The sequence below is a fragment of the Gracilinanus agilis genome, chromosome 3, assembly GCF_016433145.1.
Source record: "Gracilinanus agilis isolate LMUSP501 chromosome 3, AgileGrace, whole genome shotgun sequence".
Lineage (NCBI taxonomy): Eukaryota > Metazoa > Chordata > Mammalia > Didelphimorphia > Didelphidae > Gracilinanus > Gracilinanus agilis.
The window spans coordinates 609,485,987-609,508,330 of record NC_058132.1 but is presented as its reverse complement, the minus strand read 5'-3'; the positions used below and the strand labels follow the sequence as shown (position 1 = coordinate 609,508,330).

General features: G+C 33.7%; 1 protein-coding gene across 1 annotated transcript in view; it reads right to left on the bottom strand.

Moving 5' to 3' along the window:
* The window catches only part of SPAG16 (sperm associated antigen 16), a 1,250,545-nt gene that overhangs the window by 1,155,537 nt on the left and 72,664 nt on the right, over positions 1–22,344 (bottom strand). Inside the window, exons 7-9 of the mRNA XM_044667518.1 lie at positions 17,403–17,520; positions 12,471–12,540; positions 2,452–2,561 (exon numbers count right to left, since the gene is read on the bottom strand). Of these exons, the coding sequence (XP_044523453.1) occupies positions 2,452–2,561; positions 12,471–12,540; positions 17,403–17,520 (298 nt within the window). The remainder of the gene's footprint in view (positions 1–2,451; positions 2,562–12,470; positions 12,541–17,402; positions 17,521–22,344) is intronic.

Sequence of the window (22,344 nt, the reverse complement as noted above, 5' to 3'; positions counted from 1 at the left end):
TCAAAAACTGGAAACTATGGGGATGTCTATTGATTGGGGAATAGCTGAACAAGTTGTGGTATATGGTTGTAATGGAATATTTTTGCACCATAAGAAACGAAGAAGAGGATGAGTTCAGAAAAATCTGGAAAAACTTATATGAACTGATGCAAAGTGCACAAAATCAGAAGAACACAGTTTACCATAACAGAAATACTATATAATGATTAAGTGTGAAGGACTAAATTATTGTCAGCAAAGCAAGATTCCAAGAAAAATCCAAGGGACTTATGATGAAAAATGCTAACCATAACCAAATAAGGAACTGTTGGAATCTGATTACAGATCAAAGCATGCCATCTTCCACTTTATTTCCTTCATAAGTTACTTATTGAGCGATATGTGTCTTCTTTCATGGCATGAAGAATATGGAAATATGTATTGCATGATAGTACTGAGAAAATTTGCCAGCTGAGGATGGAGAGAAGTAAGGGAAAAAGAATTTGAATCTCAAAATTGTCAGATAACTATAGTCAAAAATTGTTTCTAAATGTAATTGAAAAAAATTGGAAAAGTTAAAAAAAAGGGAGAGCTAATAACTAATGGAGGTCAAGAAAGGCCTTGTGTAAGAAGTAGTTACTCAAGCTGGGCTTTGAAGGAAACTAAGAATTCTATGAAACAAAGATAAGGGCCTGAGAGTGCTGGCCAATGCTTAAGAAACCACTATCAGGAAAACTCAAAAAAATTTTTAAGTTTAGTTTGAATCATTAAAATTTTTCTCCAGCACTTTATATTGACAGTCAACAAAATAACAAATCAGGCCCAGCTCTAGTCTTTCTGATTTCTGAGGTATAAATGATCACTGGGAACATTTAATAATCAACTCTTCCACAACAGTTTGAGCTGGTTCCAGGATATTGCTGGGTTTATGAGAGAGGCAAAGTGTTATCTCAGGTATAGAGAAACCTCCTGTGAAAAAGCCCAGAGGCAAAGTGTGAAATGCTGAATGAGGAACTGTAGCTTGGTTTGACTGAAAGAGAATGACAAAACCAAGTAATATTGAATAAGCTTAGAAAACTGGGTGGGAGTCAGAATATGGAGGGGGGTTGACTTTAAATGCCAAATTAAGGATTTTGCATTTTATCCAAGAGTAAATAAAGGACCTTTGAATTTTTTTTAAGTAAGATCTATTTTCTAGAAATGTCCTATCTATTTGGGATTTATTGATGGTTTTTAATGTAGTGCATCTGCTTTCCAGGCATGATGGCAGCTTCACCAATGCCAATTTCCAATAAGATAAAAATGAGGATCAGCTGAATACAGCAATTTGTGGAGGCCATTTGATGGTCAGAAAATTATCATCTTGGGGTAAGCATCCATGAACTTTATAACCCTAAAATTCAGTAATTTTCCAATGAATTTGTTTTGTACCTTTATCCTTTTTTTTTCCTAAATAACCAGTAAAACTGCTTTTGAAAATGCTCTTTTAATTCTAAGTGAGTTAATGAAAAACACAGGCTGTTGTACAGGAACCACCCCCAAGCCCCTACCACCACACACACAGGGTTTGGGCCTAATACTGCCTACATGAGGTTGCTGATATTCTGGCATTCTCACATGTCCACTGCCTATTCACTTGAAAAATACAATCGAGTTTACCAGAATAGGCTTAGTATGATTTCATGAGAACTCTTGTAGCCTACCACCCTCAGCCTCCAAAAAATAACACCTGAGGTAAGGATGACAAATTATTTTAAGGAGAGAAAGAGCATTTCATTCCATATAGAAAAAATGATTTTAAATGTAAATGCTTGATTGAGGTAACATTAGTGTAGAATTCTAACACTGTATGACTATAGAGTTTCATTTGAATTGCAACTAGTCATTCAATCAACATGCATAAATGGTTGAAATCAGATCCTTTCTGTTTTTAAAGGAGAAAACTTGAAGACAGTAGGAGGCCAGTGGAACACGAAATAGAAGAGTTTGCCATCAAGGAGGCAAACTAAAAACACAGAAAGGAATCTTTGAAGACTACACAATTTTAACCAGTGTCAGTCCTGTTTTCTTTCCAATTGACTGAAACAAAAAGAACTTGTCCACAGAGTTATTTTTGTCCTGCAGTCCCTCATTTGCATAATTTCTGGAATTTCCTTCATTTTTTTTAACACAGATTTCATATAAAGGAACTTTGTTCCCAAAGCCATTGAAGTGTTAAACAATTCAATTGAAAAAATGCAAAGATAAACATTGTCAATTTGTAAAGAGTATGAGACAATAAATGAAATTGATTCCACAAAAATTAATATTACTATATAGGAACAGCTTTCATAATTGTACCTTTTCCTTTCATTTGCCTTTTTAAAAGAACTTTTAAATTCAACTAATGAATTATTTTATGAATCAAAACATGAATTTATAAAAAAAACTTCCTGAGTTAAATGTGAAGCAATGATATAAAAAATTTCATACCTTTGTACTGGACTTCATTTTTATTTTTGGTTTGGCTTGTTCCCTGGCTTCACGAAGAGCTTTCTGGGTTGGGCCTTCTGGCTTATCGTCTCTTTCACACCTGTGACCAACTATAAAATAAAACAATTTCATTTTTATATGAATTCTTTTTTCCTCTTTCTTCTGAAAATAAAGGCTTCTTTCAATAAAAACTAATACCAGCCCAATATGACTACAAAATATACAATACTGAAAAAAGTATTTTACCTGATTTTACAAACCAAAATAGTAAAGGAATACAAAGGAAATAATGGCTACTACATGTCAGCTTTTGACATGAAAATGAGAGAAAAATGGAAAGACAAAAGAGAATATAAATATTTGACACAGGAGAAATGGAATAGTATTTTCTATGTGAAGTCTAAAAATAAGAACAAGAGAAGGAAATTTAATAATCTAAAACACCAATAATCCAATCTCCTATTCTTTTCTAAATAATTATTGAATAGTACCAACAGTTAATAAAATATTAAAATTGAGAGGAGAAAAAAAGGATTCTTCCTTTTCTCTTTTTCATCTTATTTTCCAACTTCTCTTTGCTATTTTCCAGCATCTGCTTTAATTGGTGGTGAAATTATGATGCTGAAAGCATGACTAAGAGATTCATTTCCACACTAAGATTACAATATGAAATACAAAAGAAAAAAAAAGACCAACTGAAATATCTACAGAAAGTTGGAGGCTTTCCTTAATGGAGCCCATATCTAGAATCATGACAGCAGCTTCATGCTGTAAAAGCCTAGGGGTAGGCACAACTTCCACTTGTGGCTGCTACAAATCCACAATGCCATTCTGGTTAAAGTCCAGGTAGGGCCAAGTCCTCATATAATATGGGTCATTTGATACAGAAACAGACTATGACTCTCAACTTTCCTACTTGATTCTTGAGGACTGCCTATGGGCTGTCAATGGGGTATGGGAATCCTTAACTGTCACCTCCAATTCTTACAGTAAACTAGTACCAGTAGACTTAGAAAAGGCCAAAGCTGTGGTCTCTCCAGACATGGCAGCTACTTGAGATGATGGCAGTTTGAGGAGTGCCTGTCACCTCTTACCATCTATTACTAAAAAACCTACCAAAGCCCAGTAGCATGGATCTCTGGTACTATCCTCCAGCAGAGAGGATAGGAGACAGTAGTGGTCAAGGAAACTAAATGCCAGTAAAGACAGAAAAATCCAGTCTTAGAAGTTAACCTATAAATTTAGGATTCAGAATAGGTGTTAAGTGCCCTTCTAATTCACTTTCGGAGTTACTTTTTAGAATGGTTCCCAGAAGTTACAGGACCCTAGAAGAGAGGGGGAAAGCATGACAACTGAAGCTATAAAAGAACTGAAGAGATTCTTTTGTATTACTTTATAATATTTTACTGTATTAGCCAATGTATATGTTATACAGGCACCATGAACTTACATAATTCCAAAAAGCAAGACTCAACAGAAGCTACAGTTAAAAAGTAAACAATACCTAAAGTGGCACTTCAGAACTCACATCCCAGAAATTGTTTCAGTATTGGCAAGGTAACAAAAAATATTTACACTAAGAGCAACTGCTTCTGAATAATTTCTGTGAGGTAGCAAGAATCAACATGTTTTCCCTTTTTATCAGATAAGCACACCTTTTGATTGTAAACATATTTTTGAACATGTATTATACATGTTTTCACAAAATAATGATTCTGAAATAAGTATGTTTTTCTTAGCATTAAAAATCATATAGAATTTAAGTTGCATTAATTTTAAATAATATTATTTTAAACTTCCATTTGCAGAAGTGTAGGCCAGATGACCAAATGATAAATTAATATTTATAAATTCTTTCCTAATCTACTCCTGTCTCTGATATTGTCATTATTGTTATTATTACTGAAAATCTAATGACTGATAATATTTGACCAAAATTTATTAAATCACTTACTGTGTGGAGAGCATTGTATGAGCTACTGGTGAAAATGAGAGAACACACAACCTCTGCTCTCCTTGAAATTATCATCTAATGGGGGGTACATGACACATTTACACCAATTTCAAAAGCAGAGACGTTTGAGAGGTTGTGAGGATTAAAGAAAGTGTCTAGTCCTCCATCTTGTTGATGACCTAGTCATAGGTCATACCTACGCATCTTGCATATGACCTATGCACATACATGTCTCTATGCACATACAGTCCCTAGTCTCAAAATGCTTTCATTTTGAGACTAGGGACTGTTTTTACTTTCTCCTTGAATATCTAGCACTTAGCACCATACCTGGTAGTATATAATCAGTTCTGAATAACTGCTTGCAATATGGTATGGTAATAAAGGCACCAAGAAGAAAACAGACTGAATGGCAATGGAGAAATTCTCTCACTCTTTGGACCCAAAGGTTATTGGCTAACTAGTAGGTGCTCTTAGCTTTTGCCTGCTCACTGAGATCCTCTCTCATGTTGAGGAATTCTCCTTACGTGAATAGATTAGCATTTCTTCTCCAAGAGAATATGGACAGAACTGTGCAGTTCATCACTTCCTCTGGAGATACCACTCACAGCAGAGAGCTAGCATGATCCTTTCTGGTTGTCTACAAATCAACACTTGTTCATTCATTCAATGATTTACTCTGTTTTTGTTTTTTTTACCAACACTTAACTGAGCAATTGTTACTGAAGCATCATAAAGTTTCAAGAAATGAAGTCTCACATTTATTTGGGCAAAGCTTTTTGTAACACAAATGACATCCCTTTTGTCAGTGAAATAATTTCCCTTTTTTGTACAATGTGCCATATACAATTGCAGATGCTGATCCCTAGCCTATAAGGTAGACTGCTAGCAAACTATGATCATATGTGATACATCTCTCCCCTCACCGATTCCAGAATCACACAATCAGGACTGAAAAAAGTCACTCAAATGAAAATTCTAATCAAAACTTTTGTTTTTGTTGTTTAAGTAGGTGTACTTCAGTACTGGCATTTTTTCTCCTTCCTACTGTTATAACTCCCAAATGTGATGAAGTCATCATGTTGAGAGAAAAAAAATAGCATCTGTGTATTAGCTAACCTTATCTTGGGCACAGCGCTGGTATGCCATGTATTATCTTCTCCTACATCTTGATCATATCCTCTATCCTTAATATCAAGTTCCTCATGTGGCACCAGGCCTTGAGCACCAGCAGATCTCACACTGAGACTGCTGTCACCTTCTATCATGATTAGGCTATCTTTGATACATCACTATGGCCATTTGGTTTCCAAAACTGGACACACAATGATTGCCAACATTTATCTGTTTCTTCCCCCATAAACTATGATAAGCATTTTAAAAGTATTTTCTCATTTGATCCTCATAATAATCCTTGGAGGTAGGTATCATTACAATCCCCATTTCATGGCTAAGGAAACTGAGACAGACAGAGGCTAAGTAATTATTTGATATATTTCTGAAAATGATTTCAGTAACAAGAAGAAAAGAGAAAGAAATCAAAAGTGTTAAGATAAAGAAAAGAAAAAATATACCTATTTACATGGCATAGTCAATATACAGTATTGACTCCAAGATGGAAGGTAAAGGTTTTAAAAAAATATCAAGTGAATTATCAAAGAAATTATTTAAAGTTAAGTAATAACCAGCAAAGTTACAAGATATAAAATAAATCCTCAAATATCAATAGCATTTTAAAGTAATTATAACAAAATTCATGAAGTAATCATAAGATAATAACATACAAAATGCATCAAATACTTGGGAGTCAATCTATCAATGCATATTAGGTCAGAAGAAGTGATACAACACTTAAAAGGTCTTCCTAAGGAATTTTTGTATCAGCTGTGAGACATGGGAGACCCTGGCACAGGACTGACTGGCATGGCTTGCCCAAATCAAAAATGTGCTATGCTCTATGAAAAAGCAGAATTGCAATAGTCCAAAAGAAATGTAAAATGCCCAAATTTAAACATCTCCACCCCAACTTATTGCCTCCTTCCTCCCTCCACGACTTAAATCCTGCTTCTGATATTTGCTATTTCTGTGACCCTTGGAGAGTTGAGGCTGGATTACATGGCCTCTGGAGTCCCTTACAGTTTGAGATCTGTGATCCTATGACCTTATATTACTCTTTTGAATTTCTTCTTATTACATTTAGTAATATATACTAACATTTCAAGATATTCTTGGATCCTGATCATCACCCATAGTGTTTGCTCTCCCAACAACTTATTTTACCTATAAATTCTATGAGTATAACATCTAAACCTTTATCTATATCACTGACCAAAATGACCAGCAAACATAACAGGGAAAAACCTCTTGAGACCTCTTACCACACTAATGGAAGCCATAACAAGTCCTCTTTCATCCAACCAGGGCTGAACTTTCATAGCCAGTGGAACAAATTATTCTCATCCCCCCTTTTTGCTGAAGGAAGTCTTCACATGCCTGGGGTAGATACTCCATTGACTCACTGATGGGTTTAAGGCATGTGGGTTACCCCCAGCCTGATTTAGTCTGCCTTCTGAGGGGGTTTACCAGCGTTCAGCCACTGTCCATGCTACAGCTTCTGCGAGACACAGGTGAGAGCTGGGTGGCAAGTAGACAGCAAAGGAGGAAAGCATCTCTGAAAGAGACTGGGTAAGTCCTCATACCAGAGCTCCTAGTCTTCCCTGAATCTAGAGCTTGGTTAGACATCAAAGAAGCAAAGAGCATCCACTTCATCCTGAGCCATCACCAGTCATCTCAACTTTTTTCTTGCCACTGAACTTGGATGACTGTAGAAAGCACAATGAAGCTGATAGCTTTGTCCAATTCTGTGCCACTTAAATCCAATTTATATGTGAGCCAAAAGACATCACCAGTGAGGTTATTTTGATCCTCTTCAAGTATGACGGACAACAACCAACTCACTGAACTATTTAATTATAATATCATTTAGTTTATATCTATCTCTTTCACAAGAATAATGACAGATATATTATCAAATTAGTAAAATCTAGATTAAAAGGTATCCATAAGACCTAGCCTAATTTATGAGTTTGGGAACCATCTAAAAAAAGGAAATAAGGAATTACTTTAACAATTCTCAATAGGCAAAAAGAGAAAAAAGAGTTGGTAAGGAGTTATATGGTATAGAAGCTGAGGGTAGAAATACAATGGCATAGGAGATTTTGGTTGATATTCAATATCTTACTGAAATAACAGAACATGTGGTCAGAGCTGAGCTTGGAAAAACAAAACTCAAGTAGGAGTGACAGACTGAAAGAATGAAAAAGAAATTGAAAGATAGGAGGTCACGAGAAGGACAGAAAGGTTCATTATGAAAAGAAAAATAGAAGTGCAATGGTGGTCAGAGAATGTTTCATTTTAAGAAATGAGAGGTAGGGCTATTATAGATGAAAGTAAGGTATTCATAGATCCAGCCACAAATAGCTGAAGATGAGAGCCTGGCTAAGGATGGGAAACTGTTAGCCAGTTTCTGAAGTCACTGAGTAAGTTCAGAAGGTGCCCTACAGGCTAGTAGAACACATAGGATTGGATGGTGATTTGGGTCATTGAATGATAGCAGAATAATTATATATTAGAAGAAGCCATGATTTTAAAAAATGAGTGTGTCTATGTGCTCCTCACTGGGATGTGTCGTTGATGAGGTGGCAGAAAGAATGAGCAGCCTCTACTGAGACTCTCTCAAGAAACAGAATGGTCCCTGGAATTCCAGGACTGACATGGAATAATAGCAATTACATATAACACTTAGAAACAAGCACATTTATTTGTGTGCTAAGCCTGGCGCTAGGTACTTTGTACGTATTATCTCATTTGATCCTCACAACAACCCTGCAAGGTTGGCGCTATGATTGTCTTCATATCCTAGATGAGGAAACTGAGGCAAGCAATGCTGAAGTGACTTGTCCAGGGTCACCCAGATGGTAAATGTTTGAAGCTGGATTTGAATTCATTTCTTCCAGTGCTCTATTCACTATCCCAACTAGCTGCCTATATGTAAAGTATATTTATATGTAAATGAATACATTTATGTAAGATATGTTTTAATAAAGTATATATGTGTATATATACACAAAATACATACATATATATACATATATGTTCTATATGATCATTTGAGGAGAGAACTCTGACAACCATGGGGTTAGGAAGACATTCCTAGAGGACATGGTACAAGAGTCAAGCTGGGATGGGAGCCTCTAAGTGGTGGAGACGAGGAAAGAACGCACTCCTAGTAGGTATGCATGATGATAGCCAAGCTCAGGTAGTGGCCTAGCAAGCAGTCCTGTTTGGCTGGTCTAGAAAATATGCCATGTGAAATAAGGAAGACTAGATCAGAGTATTAAGGGATTTTAGTATTACTCTAAAGAGTTTGCATTTTCTCACGAGGGAGCATGAGCGAACCTCTAATGGTACTTGAGTCTGAAAGTAATGGTCCAATTTATGCTGCAGGAAGACTGTTTTGGCAGCTACACGGAGGACAGATTGAAGAAAGAAATGCAAATAGTTATAATTGTCTGGGCAAGAGCTAATGTGCAAACTTTTCAATGTAGCCTTCAGAGAATGAACTAAAAAAATGGAAACATGAAAGATATAATCTACATCTACATATCTGTCTTCTGGATGATGCCTTCTATGATGCAGGGAGGGGAGGCAAGGGATGAGACACTTGTATGTAAATAAATTCTATTAATATATAAAAAGGAGATTTAGTCTTATAATATATAAAATTAAGACATCTTCTTTCTACTTAACTCACGTACCTGCTATAAGATCAAGTCTAAAGTACACTGAAAGTGTCCTAGTGGCAGGTGCTCTAGCAAGAGATGGTCCTATTAATACAATTCACTTAACAGCAGGTTAAGTTTAATAGGGTGGAATGCCTGAAAGCATTTTCTACATACGATATACCTCCTCTAATGGTATTATCCTCCAAGATGCTGTATTAAATACAACCACAGTTATTTAGTAAATTAATCATTTAGGAAGAAAATAGTATATTCATTAGGGACTCTATATTGTAAATTGATCTTATTTTCCCAATATGTTGGTGGATGCCAACTTTAAGTTTTAGACCCCAAAGATTAATTATTTGTATTCATTGTATCATTTTTGTAGAATAAAAAATATTATCAGGGATCAAAAGGGAAAAAAGAGCTAATAAGCTCCTGAACTGGGATGATAGCCATATAAGGTAGGGAGAAAGGGAAGAATGCAAAATATATTGTAGAGATAGAATCAAACACAAAGGTCCACAAAGCAATCTTTCTTCAATAATTATGAAAACTCTATTCCCTAAATTCAAGGAAATTTTAAATATAAAAAAGAAATCCTCTTCTGTACAAACCAATCATTAAAAGACAGAATATATCATAAATTATAAATAATGAAAAAATATAGTTCTTAACCAGGTGCTCTCAATCAATTAATTCCTACCTCTGGCTCTTCAGTTAGACATAGTCCAATAAGACAGTTGTGCATGCTCACACTGTGGTGGCTGATGATGTATATCTAGAGGCTAGAAAGACATGTCAAAGACATGAGAGAAAAAGAATTGGACATGGAAGCTCCATAGAGGAGCTCTGAGGGAAAGACAGAAATCTTCCCTCAAGCAATTCTTGCTGACACAAAGAAGTTTGAAAAGGCTGATGTTTAAATCAAGCTTGCTTGTTTCTTCTATGACCTCATTAAGGAAGCCCAGAATCATAGAATGTTCGAACAAAAAGGGGCGACAAATGCACAACCCCTCATTTTCTATACAAGAACATGAGATAGAAAGACTCAGTAACTTCTTGAGATTTCTCCCCTTTTTATTCAGTGATAGAGAAGATGTAGTCAAACCTGAAGGTAGGTGGGTGAGTTCAGAAAAGAGATGGAAAAGTCTCTGAGAATGGCAGGAAGAATGAAAGGAAAGATACAAAGATTTGTTGCTGTGAAGATGAGGGTATATAAGATAAAATCATCCTAGAGCACCTCCATAATTTAGGAAAGGATGGATTGAGTAGGCAAAGCTAGGAGAAGGGACATTAAGATTAAAGGATTTAAGGGATTGTGGAAAAAATCTAGAATAATTGCTAATGGATTCATTACATCAAATTAATAAAAATAAAATTACTAAAATGATAGCCAAGAGTCAATAAGCACCAAGTTAAGGTTGTAAAATAGTATAAATGGTATAAATATACACATGTGGAATTCTTAGGGAAAAATTCAGATAATGAAAAAGTGATTAATGAACAACTATAAAAAAATGAAACTACAACTTTGTATATAGCAAATTTACTATTTATATTTTAAAAAGGAAAACTTAATATTAACATCTATGAAGTGCTTATTACACACAAAGTACCATGCTAAAAAAACTCTTCTGAAATTTCCATTATCCATTACATACTCACATAAGACCTTGGGTAAAGTCAAGCTGGGTGACAGTGATAACCATAAAATCATGTCTCATCCCTTTTAATCTGCATAACCCTAAAACTCCCACCATACCTGACTGTTATGCAGGACCATGGATGGAACTTCTGCTCTACTAGCTTCAAAAAGTACTTTTTTCTCAGAGATTAATAATCAAATTACCTTTATCTTCTTTACTGAAGAGGGTATTCCAATCTATTGTTATATAGCTTGATTCAGAAATTTCGTTATTCTGAGTGGTTGACTATCTAGGTTATAACTCTTCTTTTCCTTTTTTCCTCCCTCACTTCCCTTCCTCATTCCCATACATTTATCAATTCCATTACTCTGCTTTCATTATCTCATTCTCTTATTGTGGCCCAGAAACTACTGTTAACAAACTGCTCTTCATATTCAACTTGCGCTCTCCCCACAAAAATAATATTTTTATATAATTTGTATTTACTTCTAACATGTACATGTTCTTTCCCTGCAGTAAAATGTAAGCTTTTTAAAGGGATCCCTCTGTCTCTATAATATTAGAACCTAGCGCCATAGCTGGTTTACAAAGAAGGCTTATTAAATTAAATTGAACATCAGGTGCCCAGGTGGTAAGTGCTACAATTAGAGTAGGAACTATGTAAATGGAAAGAAAGGAAGAGATACTGAGGGAGGACAACAAGGCAAGACTTAGTAATTAGTAAAATATGAGGAGGAGTAAAATAAAGAGAGTCAAGGATAACTACAAGTTTGTTAAGGTTGCCTAGAATGATGATGGATCCCTCAAAAGAAAGAGGTTGACTAAAGACTTAGTTAATAGTTAACTTCATGATATGAGTAACACTGAATTGTTCCCAGTAGATAAAAAGTTAAGCCCCTTTAAATTTCCTAAAAGTAAGCATAACGTTATTAGTTCTGAATATCAAAACAGCACATGATTGGAGTTAATGTATGATTGTAAAATTGGCAATTTTTTAAAGTCAATTTCACAAAAGGAGTCATTAAATTAATACACCATCATGTCATTTTAATTACTGTAATGAAACAATTTATGGAATTACTGAACTTTAGAATTGGAAAGAACAAGGAGTTGATTTAAATACAGCCTCTTATCTAGTACAGAAATCTCCCCAAATTTTAAAGAATTTTAAAATGTATTTTTTTGTTGTTGTCCTTAGAATTTGAGGAGAGGCCTGAGATGATTTTCAGCTTTAACATTCCTGACACGCTTCTTACAGATTTATGCCATTCTATTGTATACTTTTTTTAGTTTTATATCTTTCTTCCATTTTTCAGTTCATATTCATACACAGTTCCTAGGAAATGTCCTTTTATAGTCCTTAAGTTGTTTGTTTGCTTTTTTAATATTTTCTCTTTTTCTGGGCTTTTACATTTTAGAACATGCTATCTCTCTTTTGAACCATATTCCTTTTTCTCTCCAATGACTTAATTATAGCCACCTTTCTCTAAATTTTCTTACTTAGCTCTCATTTTCATATAGCCACTGAAATGTTTATGCCATGAAAAATATTTTTATCATGTAAACTTTTATCGGTTTAAAAACAAGAAAGATACTTCAGTTTGAGGATATGTTTACAAATTTTGTTTTTACCTCTAATCTCAGGAACCTGGAGAGTATGTCCTGTTTCCAAATTCCTTAAGGTTGTCTGAAGTCCTGTAATCTAAAGAATAAAAGAGATATCATAAGTTAGTGTTTCTTGTATTGTTAACAAAATTTAACACATGACTTAAATAGGCTTAACCTAATCATAAAGAATCCAAATGAATTATAATGCTTATCTACTTTAGAACTTCAAGGATCTATTAACATGGGTCATCCTTCCACAGATTTGTCACAATTCCCTACAACACAGTATTTGATCTAAGAGAGTTGATAGAGTTGAATTATCTATCACCTCCTGGGCAAAATTCGGATGACATAACTGATCCATTCTCAAAGTTGAGATTTTAATTTGATAAGAGCCTGCCAGGGTTAATACTTATATGTTAAAATTTTTGAGAAAACAAGGTCATCTCTGGGTGATATCAGACAAAAAGATAATTATTTACCTTGGATCAATTCCCTAAAGCCTTGAAAAATGAACCCTTTATAAAAGTACCTGAACTAAAAACCATTTATATGATTTTATGAATCAAAAACTTTTTTAGTTTTATTAACAGCTTGTCTTCATCTCATGCTTTAAGGTTTATAAAGTAAAACACTATCACATTTAATCCTCATAACCTCCCTGCAAGCTAGGTAGTACTAGAGTGATTTTCTCTTTTTCATAAATAAGGAAACTGATACTCAGCAAGGATAAGTGACATTCTCCCCATCATGTGACTAGACACTGCCAGCCAAAATTTCAATTAAGGTATTTTGACTCCAAACGCAGGGTTCTTTCCATTATATCACACTGCTGGACATTCATAATATACTACTTTGTTCTGTGAGATATTTCTTCTGATTTCAAATTGTCATATCTACAATCAAGGAAGCAAGTATTACTATTCAAGGGCTTAGATGCTCTGCTAACAAAGGCTCTCTATAGGATTAAATATATTTTATATTAAGGAAAAGTTGTGTTGGTTGATGGAATAGAGATTGGCCCACCACAAAATTACACTTAAGTTTTTCTGTAATAAACTCAGTCTTTAAAAATTATATTCTTCTAATATACATGAATAACTATTCCAAAATAACACTTTAATTTTTTTTATTCTGTCCACTTCTAACCTATTAGCCATTTAGCAACCTTTTTTTCTTTATTTGTGATGATCATCTCATTAAATGTAAGAGACAGATTCATTTTCATGAAATGTCCTTTAAAACAACAACAACTAAGCTATCTTTGGAATTCAAGTAGATTTCATCAGATCTTTATTGAGTCATAGAACAGGAATTCATTGCTCATCTGAAATCTAAAATCCATTTCTAAAGTCAAATTTTTCTGTCATTAGAAACAAAAGGAATGTTAATTTAAAGTTCTGATTAAACTTCAATTATTAGAGTTCAGTTATCAACACTACAATTTATCTGTAAGAATATAGCAAATCTTTCTTATAATTGACAGTATATGCTATTGTATATACTATGCTTAAATATTTTCCTAATTTACATGCTATTTTTTACATGCTGATAATGAACAGCCTTAGAAATTCAAAGACTTCACTATTTCCTACTTCAAGGGGAGTTATGAAAGAAGTTTGTTCAAATTGGTGCTAACAGTCCTAAAAAGGAATTATTTGTTCCCAATATGTCTGATGTTCCATGGAGAAAATAGGGTTGTGGAAAAGGAATTGATTCCTTGATCTTTTTAAATTTTTATAATACAAATTCAATTTCTTAACTTTGTTAAGAATAAATTTTGAGACTCAAAACTTTGCTCTATTTAAAAGTACAAAGGTATGTTTAAAAGAAAAAATATATTAACTGTTGGATTATCAGTTATCTTGACTTTTTATGCCTCTACTCTTTGAAGCATATATAATCACAAATTTTATCACTGATAGATGAGAGTAATGTCCATTTTTACTTTCAGGTCCATAAACAATGCAAGTGTATATAAGTGAGTAAAATAAATATATTCCTGAAAAAGTCTGTAAAATTAATTATATTTTCCCATTGATTTCCAATATTATTTAAGGAATGTGATCCAACAGAAGAAAAAAATTGAGGGAATAAAAAAAGAAGATAGTAGTATTGCCAGCATGGCTCTGGGAAAAGATGGTGAAAACCTTCATTTCGGCTGAAGCCAAACTAGGATTTTCCTGAAAGGGAAGAATTTCAGGGCCCCTGGATCTAAGTTATGCCAGGACACAAAGAAGAGCTATTCAGCTCAAGGACAAAATCTTCTTAGGAACAGTTACTTTAGAGCTTGAGGGGCTGGGCTGAAGGTTTATACCTTCTGGGTGATACATTTCTGATGAGGAGAGTAGAAACTTTTCATGTTTCTAAATATATTTTCTATTCCATATGCCTGATAGCTAATTTTTTAAAAAATACATTCATAATATTTAATGCACTCAAGAATTAAATAGCAAAATTAGTTCTTATTATGTAAACTGAAATGAAATAAAGAACAAATAATGATGGTGATTTACTCAATTTTAGTAGTAGAGGTCTTAACTAGAGATAGAGAGTCTGTTATAATCAGAAGAAATAAATAAATAAAACACCATGGGCTTATAAAAGACATATATTGGGGCTTAATATGATGCCTTACTCTTCTTTTAGGGCATACCAAAGGCAAGTCTATGAATCTTGGACTAAATTCTAGGTCCAAATGCAGAGAACACACAAAACTCTGATCTCTGGGATTGTGCTGCATTTCTTTTTTGGAACTTTTGTGGCCCACTTCACCAAAGAACAAGTGCCAAGCTTGAAGCTTACAGTGGTCCAGACCTTAACTTCTAGAATTGGGCTAGAACTAGACAGTCTATTCAGTGTAGAAATAATATGACATCATTTTAATAAAATTATAACAAAAGTCATAATAATATATTTATGTAATTCTATTTAAAACTTTGTTTTCTCTTTTTTTTTCTCAGAAACTCTATAAGGTAGGTATAATACTTATTATTCCCATTTTACTATGAAATTAAGACATAGAAGTTAAATAATTAGGTGATCTCATCCATTCCTCAATTATGCCACTTTTATGCAGATATCTCTCAAATCTATATGGGAAGCATTTCATCTTGCCCCAGGTAAGTATCACCTTTCCAACTGCCTTCTATACATCTTTACCAAAATGCCCTACCAACAGTTTATTCCATATATCCAAAACTAATATAACATCCTCCTGCTCATCTTAAACCTGACCTTCCTTTCAATTTTCTTTTTCTGTTAATTTTAACTATGCCAGAATCATTACAGTCAGCTTGAGACTTCAGGGTCACTTTTGACTCTTTCCTTTTCTTCACTGTCAATAAAGTTTTGGTGCGTCTACCTTCATAACAAACATCCCCTACATTCCCTTGTCCTAGGTTCAGGACTTCATCACTTTTTTCCTAGACTGTTTTATCTGCCTCTTAACTATTCTCCTTATCTATAATTTCTCCTTTCTCCAGGCTATCCTTCCTCCATTAACTGTCAATTTGCCTAATTCACAAGTTTGACAATGTAACTTTCCTGCTCAAAAACCAACTACCTATGCAGCAATTTTCAAATTGTGATCCATGGATCCTTGAAGGATCTCAAAACTCTTTTGGGGATCTATGAGGTCAAATCTAATTTTATAACAATAGTAAGACTTCTAATTTCTATTATAGTAATTATCAATAGATATAATCTACATGAAGAAACCCCTTTGGGGGGGTCATCAATAATTTTTAAGAATATAAAGAGGGCCTTTGACACTTCTTAGCTTTGTGATGCTGGGCAAGTAACTTGATTCCAACTGCCTACCCCTTATCACTCTTTTGTGTTGGAACCAATTCACAGTATTGATACTAAAATTTTAAAATCCTATGGTTAAATAAAAAAAGAATATAAAGGGGTCCCAAGACCAAACTGTTTGAGAATCACTGGCCTAGAAAACAGTCTTTCACCTGAAACTTAAAGCTTTATATCTACTCTCCAGCTCCAAATGAACTATCCATAGTATTTTCTTTCTAGTATGTTCTCTGTCCCGGCAATCCGTAAATCTCTGCAGCATGTCTCATTTTACCTTGTCAAAATCATTTTGTCTCTTCAAGGCTCAATTTAGTTGCCTTCTTAATTATAAAACCTTTCCTGATCCCTCAAACAGAAAATACTCTTTCCCTTCTCATTTTTTTTGTCCTGGAGCAGTGTCAGTATATCTCCTTTGACTACATTCTACCATTTATCATATTTTTTTGCTATTAATATTAGACTGTAAGCCCCTTGAAGGCAAGAACCTTGGTTTTTGTTTTTGTTTTTTTTCCACTTTTGTATCTCTAGAATTTTGCTTGCACTTCACAGACACTTGGCAAATGTTAGCTGAACCAAACTAACTTCCTAAGGTTATATACAGCTAGATAGCAGGGCTGGCACTGGCACAGAAGTCTCCTCTAATCTTTGCCTTTTTTGATCTAACCCACATTCCCTCTCTCATATTTCTCCTAACTCTATGTGGAAAACTAGAAGAGAATGAGTCTGAAAGGAGTCTTGAATGGGTTAAAGAACAATACACTAAACTACCTATCAGCAGGGATGACTAAGAATCACATTTATAACAAGATACTAAATCTCTCATGCTCTTTGTAACCACAAAGTACAATACAATGCAAATCCTCATTATTAACAAGGAAATAACATATACATAGTCCTGAAAAATTCTGCTTTTATAGGCTAAGAAATATAATAAATGCTAATGGAACTATACATTTTAATGGCTAAAAGATATTGGTAAGAATGCTTCCAAATCTTTTTTTAATAAAGGCACAATTAATAGGAAAAATTATTTTAATATATCTTGGAGAATACAGCAATGCTTTCTTTTCCCTAAATTCTATGGAAATAAGTTTTGGGAGGAGAGGAGAATCTTTTTGTGGTAGCTTTGACTAATCATCTCGTTACCTGCCCAACTGCTTTGTCTCTTTCCAAGGAGGTAAGCATTTTCTGCCTCAGTAAAATATGGTGCCTGTCATGCAACACCCTTATAGTTGGCTCATATGATGCATAATGTAACTTCAACCTACGAAAAATAAAAGGCCAATTGCATTTTAAAGGGCAATTGAGTTAAATCAGTGATTTCCATCTAAATAGGTTTTTTGCACAGGATCACAAATAAACCATACAAAGGTCACCACACAAGAGATAGCAAGTGTTATTTTGCATGCAGGCAATATGGAAAAAAGCACATTAGTAATGAGGTAACTAGTTCTACATTTCCTACCAAAATATTTTTGCTGTGTTTGACTGCATTTCAAGGTACATATCTGCTGTTTGTTGCAATAGAGAAAAAAAAAAAGTGTACTTTCCATTCAGCTAAGAAATTAGTTTCAAAAAGAATATAAAATATAGACAAATGGGAGAAAAAATTCCATCTATGATGAAACAAACTATAAGACTGCATGAAAACTATAAAATAAAATTAAGTTCCCCCACATATTTAACTAAAATAGATTAAAAAGGAATACTGATAACATTAAACTAAATGTGAAAATACTCTGCTATATTAAATTGTATAATTTTTTAAATTTAGCATAGGATAATAACTTTTAAAATGCTAAGGTATATTAGAAAGTTGACAAGAAAGAAACCAAAATGTAGTTTTCCTGGGATAAATTAAGAGTATATTCAATATATATTTTCTTTGAAAATCTGGTATGATTAAATATATTTTTACATTGGATAATATTCCCATTTAATTTGTACTATTGATAGTTTTCTTCCTTGTAGGAAACCCAAAAAGTTGAAACTCATTTCAGACTATTTCCTTCCCAATTTACAAATTCTTCTAGAGTTGACAGGGGAACTAAGAGGTTAAAAGAATTGCCCTGGGTCACACAATGATTGTTTAAAAGGTAGGACTTGAACTCAGTTTTTCCTGATTCCACTAAACATAGTTGCTGCTCTCTTGATCTTTACTACTCCTAACAAGAGTATTTTTTAATTTTTAATTTTTAATTTAATCTTAATTTTTAAAAGGTATTTTTCCTCCTGAAATACCCTCCAAAATCAATTAGCGACTGTAAAATTCAGTTGGAGTTCTTACTATTCAAAGAGATGCTTCCATTTAAAGAATCATTTCCTAATTCGTTTCCTTTGCAAGTTCCAATTTTTGCCTGCTGATAATTTTTAAAGTGAGTATAATTGTATAAATAATGACATAATCATTTTCTGCTAGTAGAAAAATAGGTTTCAAAATTCATAACCTTGTATTATTTTAGAGCTTCTTCAACAATTTACAATTAATCAAGAAGTCAACTTTTAACTCACTTCAATAAATGGAACATTTTTACAGATTAACATAACATAAAAGTTTGCCACATTGGACAGGCCTATATACTGATTTAGACACCAAAAACTCTCCACATATCAGCTGAGGCAGAATGTGAATAGTTGAACTTCAAAGTGACCAAACAGAGAGATCAGCAGGTTTCCCTAATGCTCAAACCACTGGTCAATCAGGTAGGTCAAGTCAATGACCCTAGTCCCTGCAATGTTTCCCTCCCAAAAGAATCAAACTAGACAAAAACCTCAGGTCTTTTTTTCCATGGCAAGGTTCTATACTGCCTTATTACTTTATTAATGGGGGCCTCAACTCTTTCAACATTAAATAAAAGTTTTAAAATTTGTAAAGCCTTTTACATACATTATTTTATTTGAGCCTTACAACTCTGTGAGTAGCTATTGCTAATAATGCTATTAAAGATATGAAAACAGCTTCAGAGAATCTATGTATTTGTCCCTCATCACTATCTAATTAAGTTCCAGAAGCAAAATATAAACACACATTTTCCTGTCTCCATTTCTAGCCTTCTGTCCGCCACATTGGGCAGCAAGGTGATACAATATATGGAATGCTGGGCCTGGACTCAGGAAGATCCGAGTTCAAATGTGGCCTCAGACATTTATTAGCTAAGAGAGCCTGAGCAAGGCAATTGACCCTGTTTGCCTCAGCTTTCTCATCTTCAAAATAAGCTGCAGAAGAAAATGGAAAACTACTCCAGTATCCCAGTACCAAAAAAAAAAAAAAAAACCCAAATGAGGCCATGAAGAATTGGAAATGATTGAAACAACTGAACAACAAAAAACATCCATTCTATCACATTAGGCAATGAATTGTGAACTACACCACAAAAATATTGATTCTTTTGAATTCTGAATTGCTGACATAATTTTTAAAGAGCAAATATCCTGGCAGAGAAGGAACACTCAAGTCTGAATGCCAATTGAAGCATATTGTTCTTCACTTTATTTTCTCCATGAATTTTTCTCTAGTATAAGCAATATATGTCTTTTTGTCAATATGACAAACATAAGAATGGGTATTGTAGATAACACATGCACAACCTATATCATATTACCTGCCTCCTTAGGGACAGGGAAGAGTTGAAGGGGAGGAGAAAATGGATCACAGTATCAGAAAACAATTACTAAAAATCATATCAATATGTACTTGGGGAAAAAATAAAAATCAAATTTGAAAAAAAAGACTAACTACCTTGCAACTGTGAGCTGATAGTCCTAGTACTTGTACTAAGCTTCTCTATCTTGGGAAGTGGCACTGGCAGTGAAACAACTGGGAGTTATAACTGTCTTTTTTCATTTTAGAAAGAAATTTATGACAGACCTTTTCCCTTATCCCAAAAAAACTTCCCTGTAAAAGAAAGAAATCTGCCTCCGTAATTCACCACTCTGCTGAGAAATAGCAATCTTGTAATTAAATCTAATGGCTTTTCTCAGATTTCATTCTCCTTGATCTGTCTTCAACTTTTGATAGTATGGATGGCTCCCTCCCAAATACTCTCTCTTCCCTTGGCTCTGTTGACACCAGTCTTCCTTCATCTCCTTCTGTGACCGATCCTTTTTTTTCCTTCTTTGTTTTTATTAATCCATATTTGGCAAATGCCAATTAACATGAACATTCCCATGTGAAAAGTAGAACAGAATGTTATATATGAAATCTCATCTATATTTCAGCTTGCTTTTTTGAAGCATATATTAAATTTGCCATGTTTTAAAACTATCCAGCTTGTCTATATATCTCTCCATTCTCTTCTCTGTTTTTAATTTCTTCAATGACCCTTTCTTTCTTTTCTTTCTTTTTTTTTGCTATTATTACCATTCAACTTCCTCTCTTTCCCAAATCTCAAAACTTTTTAAATCATCCATTGTGAATAAGTATAATCAAGAAAAATGAATTCATACCTTGACCCTGCCCAAAACAGTATTTCTCACTCTACATTTTGCATCCATCACCTGCCAGGAGATGAGTAGCATGCTTAATCATCAGCCCTATGGATTCACAATTGTTCACTGCTTTGAGCAGAGTCCTCATAGCTTTCAAAGCTGTTTTAACAGTGCTACAGTTTTATTATTGCAAAAATTGTTCTCAGGGTCCTGTTCATTTTGTTCTCTATCACTTCATACTAGTCTTCCCATGTTTCCCTATAATCATCCATTTTGTTCTTTCTCATAATGCAATAATATTCCATTACATGCATATGTGATAATTTATTGAGCACTCTTCACTTGATGGGCACCCTTTACATTCCAATTATTTGCTATAGCAAGAGGTGGTGTTAAAAATATTTTTGTAAATATGGGCCCTATTTCTTTGTCACTGATCTCCTTGGTGTATGAACTTAGTGGTATCACTAGTATAAAAGGTTTATTCATATATTGCTCTCCTATACATAAATCTGATAGGTAACATATTCCTTATTCTTCTAATTTACTTATTATTGTCTTATGTCATGTACTTATTTTATCTCATTTTAGTGACTGGTATAAGATATTGGTCTATACCTTATTTCTGCCAAACTACTTCCCAGTTGTCTCAAAATGTTTATTAATTAGTGATTTCTTATCTCAAAAACATGGAGCTATGGTTTTGTCAAATACAAGGTTACCATAATATTTTACTACTAGTTGTTGTATGTCTATCCTGTTCCACTAATCTACCTTTCTATTTCTTAGCAAGTTAGGAGATAATTTTGATTATTACTGCTTTATAATACATTTTAAAATCTGGTGCTGCTAGAGTTCTTCCCTTTACATGTTTTTTTCAATTTTTTTATATTCTTGATTTTTTTGTTTCTTCTAAAAGAATTTTATTTTTTCCTAGCTCATTAAATAATAATTAGGTATTTAATTAGGATGACATTAAATAAGTAGCAGGAATGTCATTTTAATTATGTTGACTTTGCCCATTCATTAACAATTACTATTTCTCCAATTATTTATATCTGAATTTATTTGCGTAAAAATATTTTATAATTATGCTCATGTAGTTCCTGGGTTTGTCTTGGCACTGCTGATATCTTTTAACTAATTATCAACTATGGCATGGATCCTATTATGATAAATTTAGCTCAGTTCCCTTTATACTTGAAAAATGAAGCCTTTATCAGATAAATTTGCTGTAAAATTTTCCCCACTTTCCTGCTTTCTTTCTAATTTTGGCTGATTTGGTTTTGTTTGGGCATTTTTTTTTCTTCCTGTAATCAAAAATATTCATTTTATTTCCAGTGATCTTCTCTCTTATTTTATCCATAAATCTGATAGGCAATTTTTTCTATCCGCCCTAATATATTTATGCTAATGCCTTTTATGTCTAAATCACATGCTCATTTAATCCTTATCTTGTAAAATCTTAACCTTATCTTGTGAAATCTTAACCTATAGTTTTTGCCAACCTCCTTTCCTATTTCCTAAGTAATTTTTGTAAAAGAATGAGTTCTTGGAAGTTCCCTGTATGTGCTGTAAGCAGAGGAAAAGGTAAAGTTCTAAAGGTGAAGAAGAGATCTCAGAAGAAACAAGGAAACATAGCTTCTTGTCCAGAGCTGAT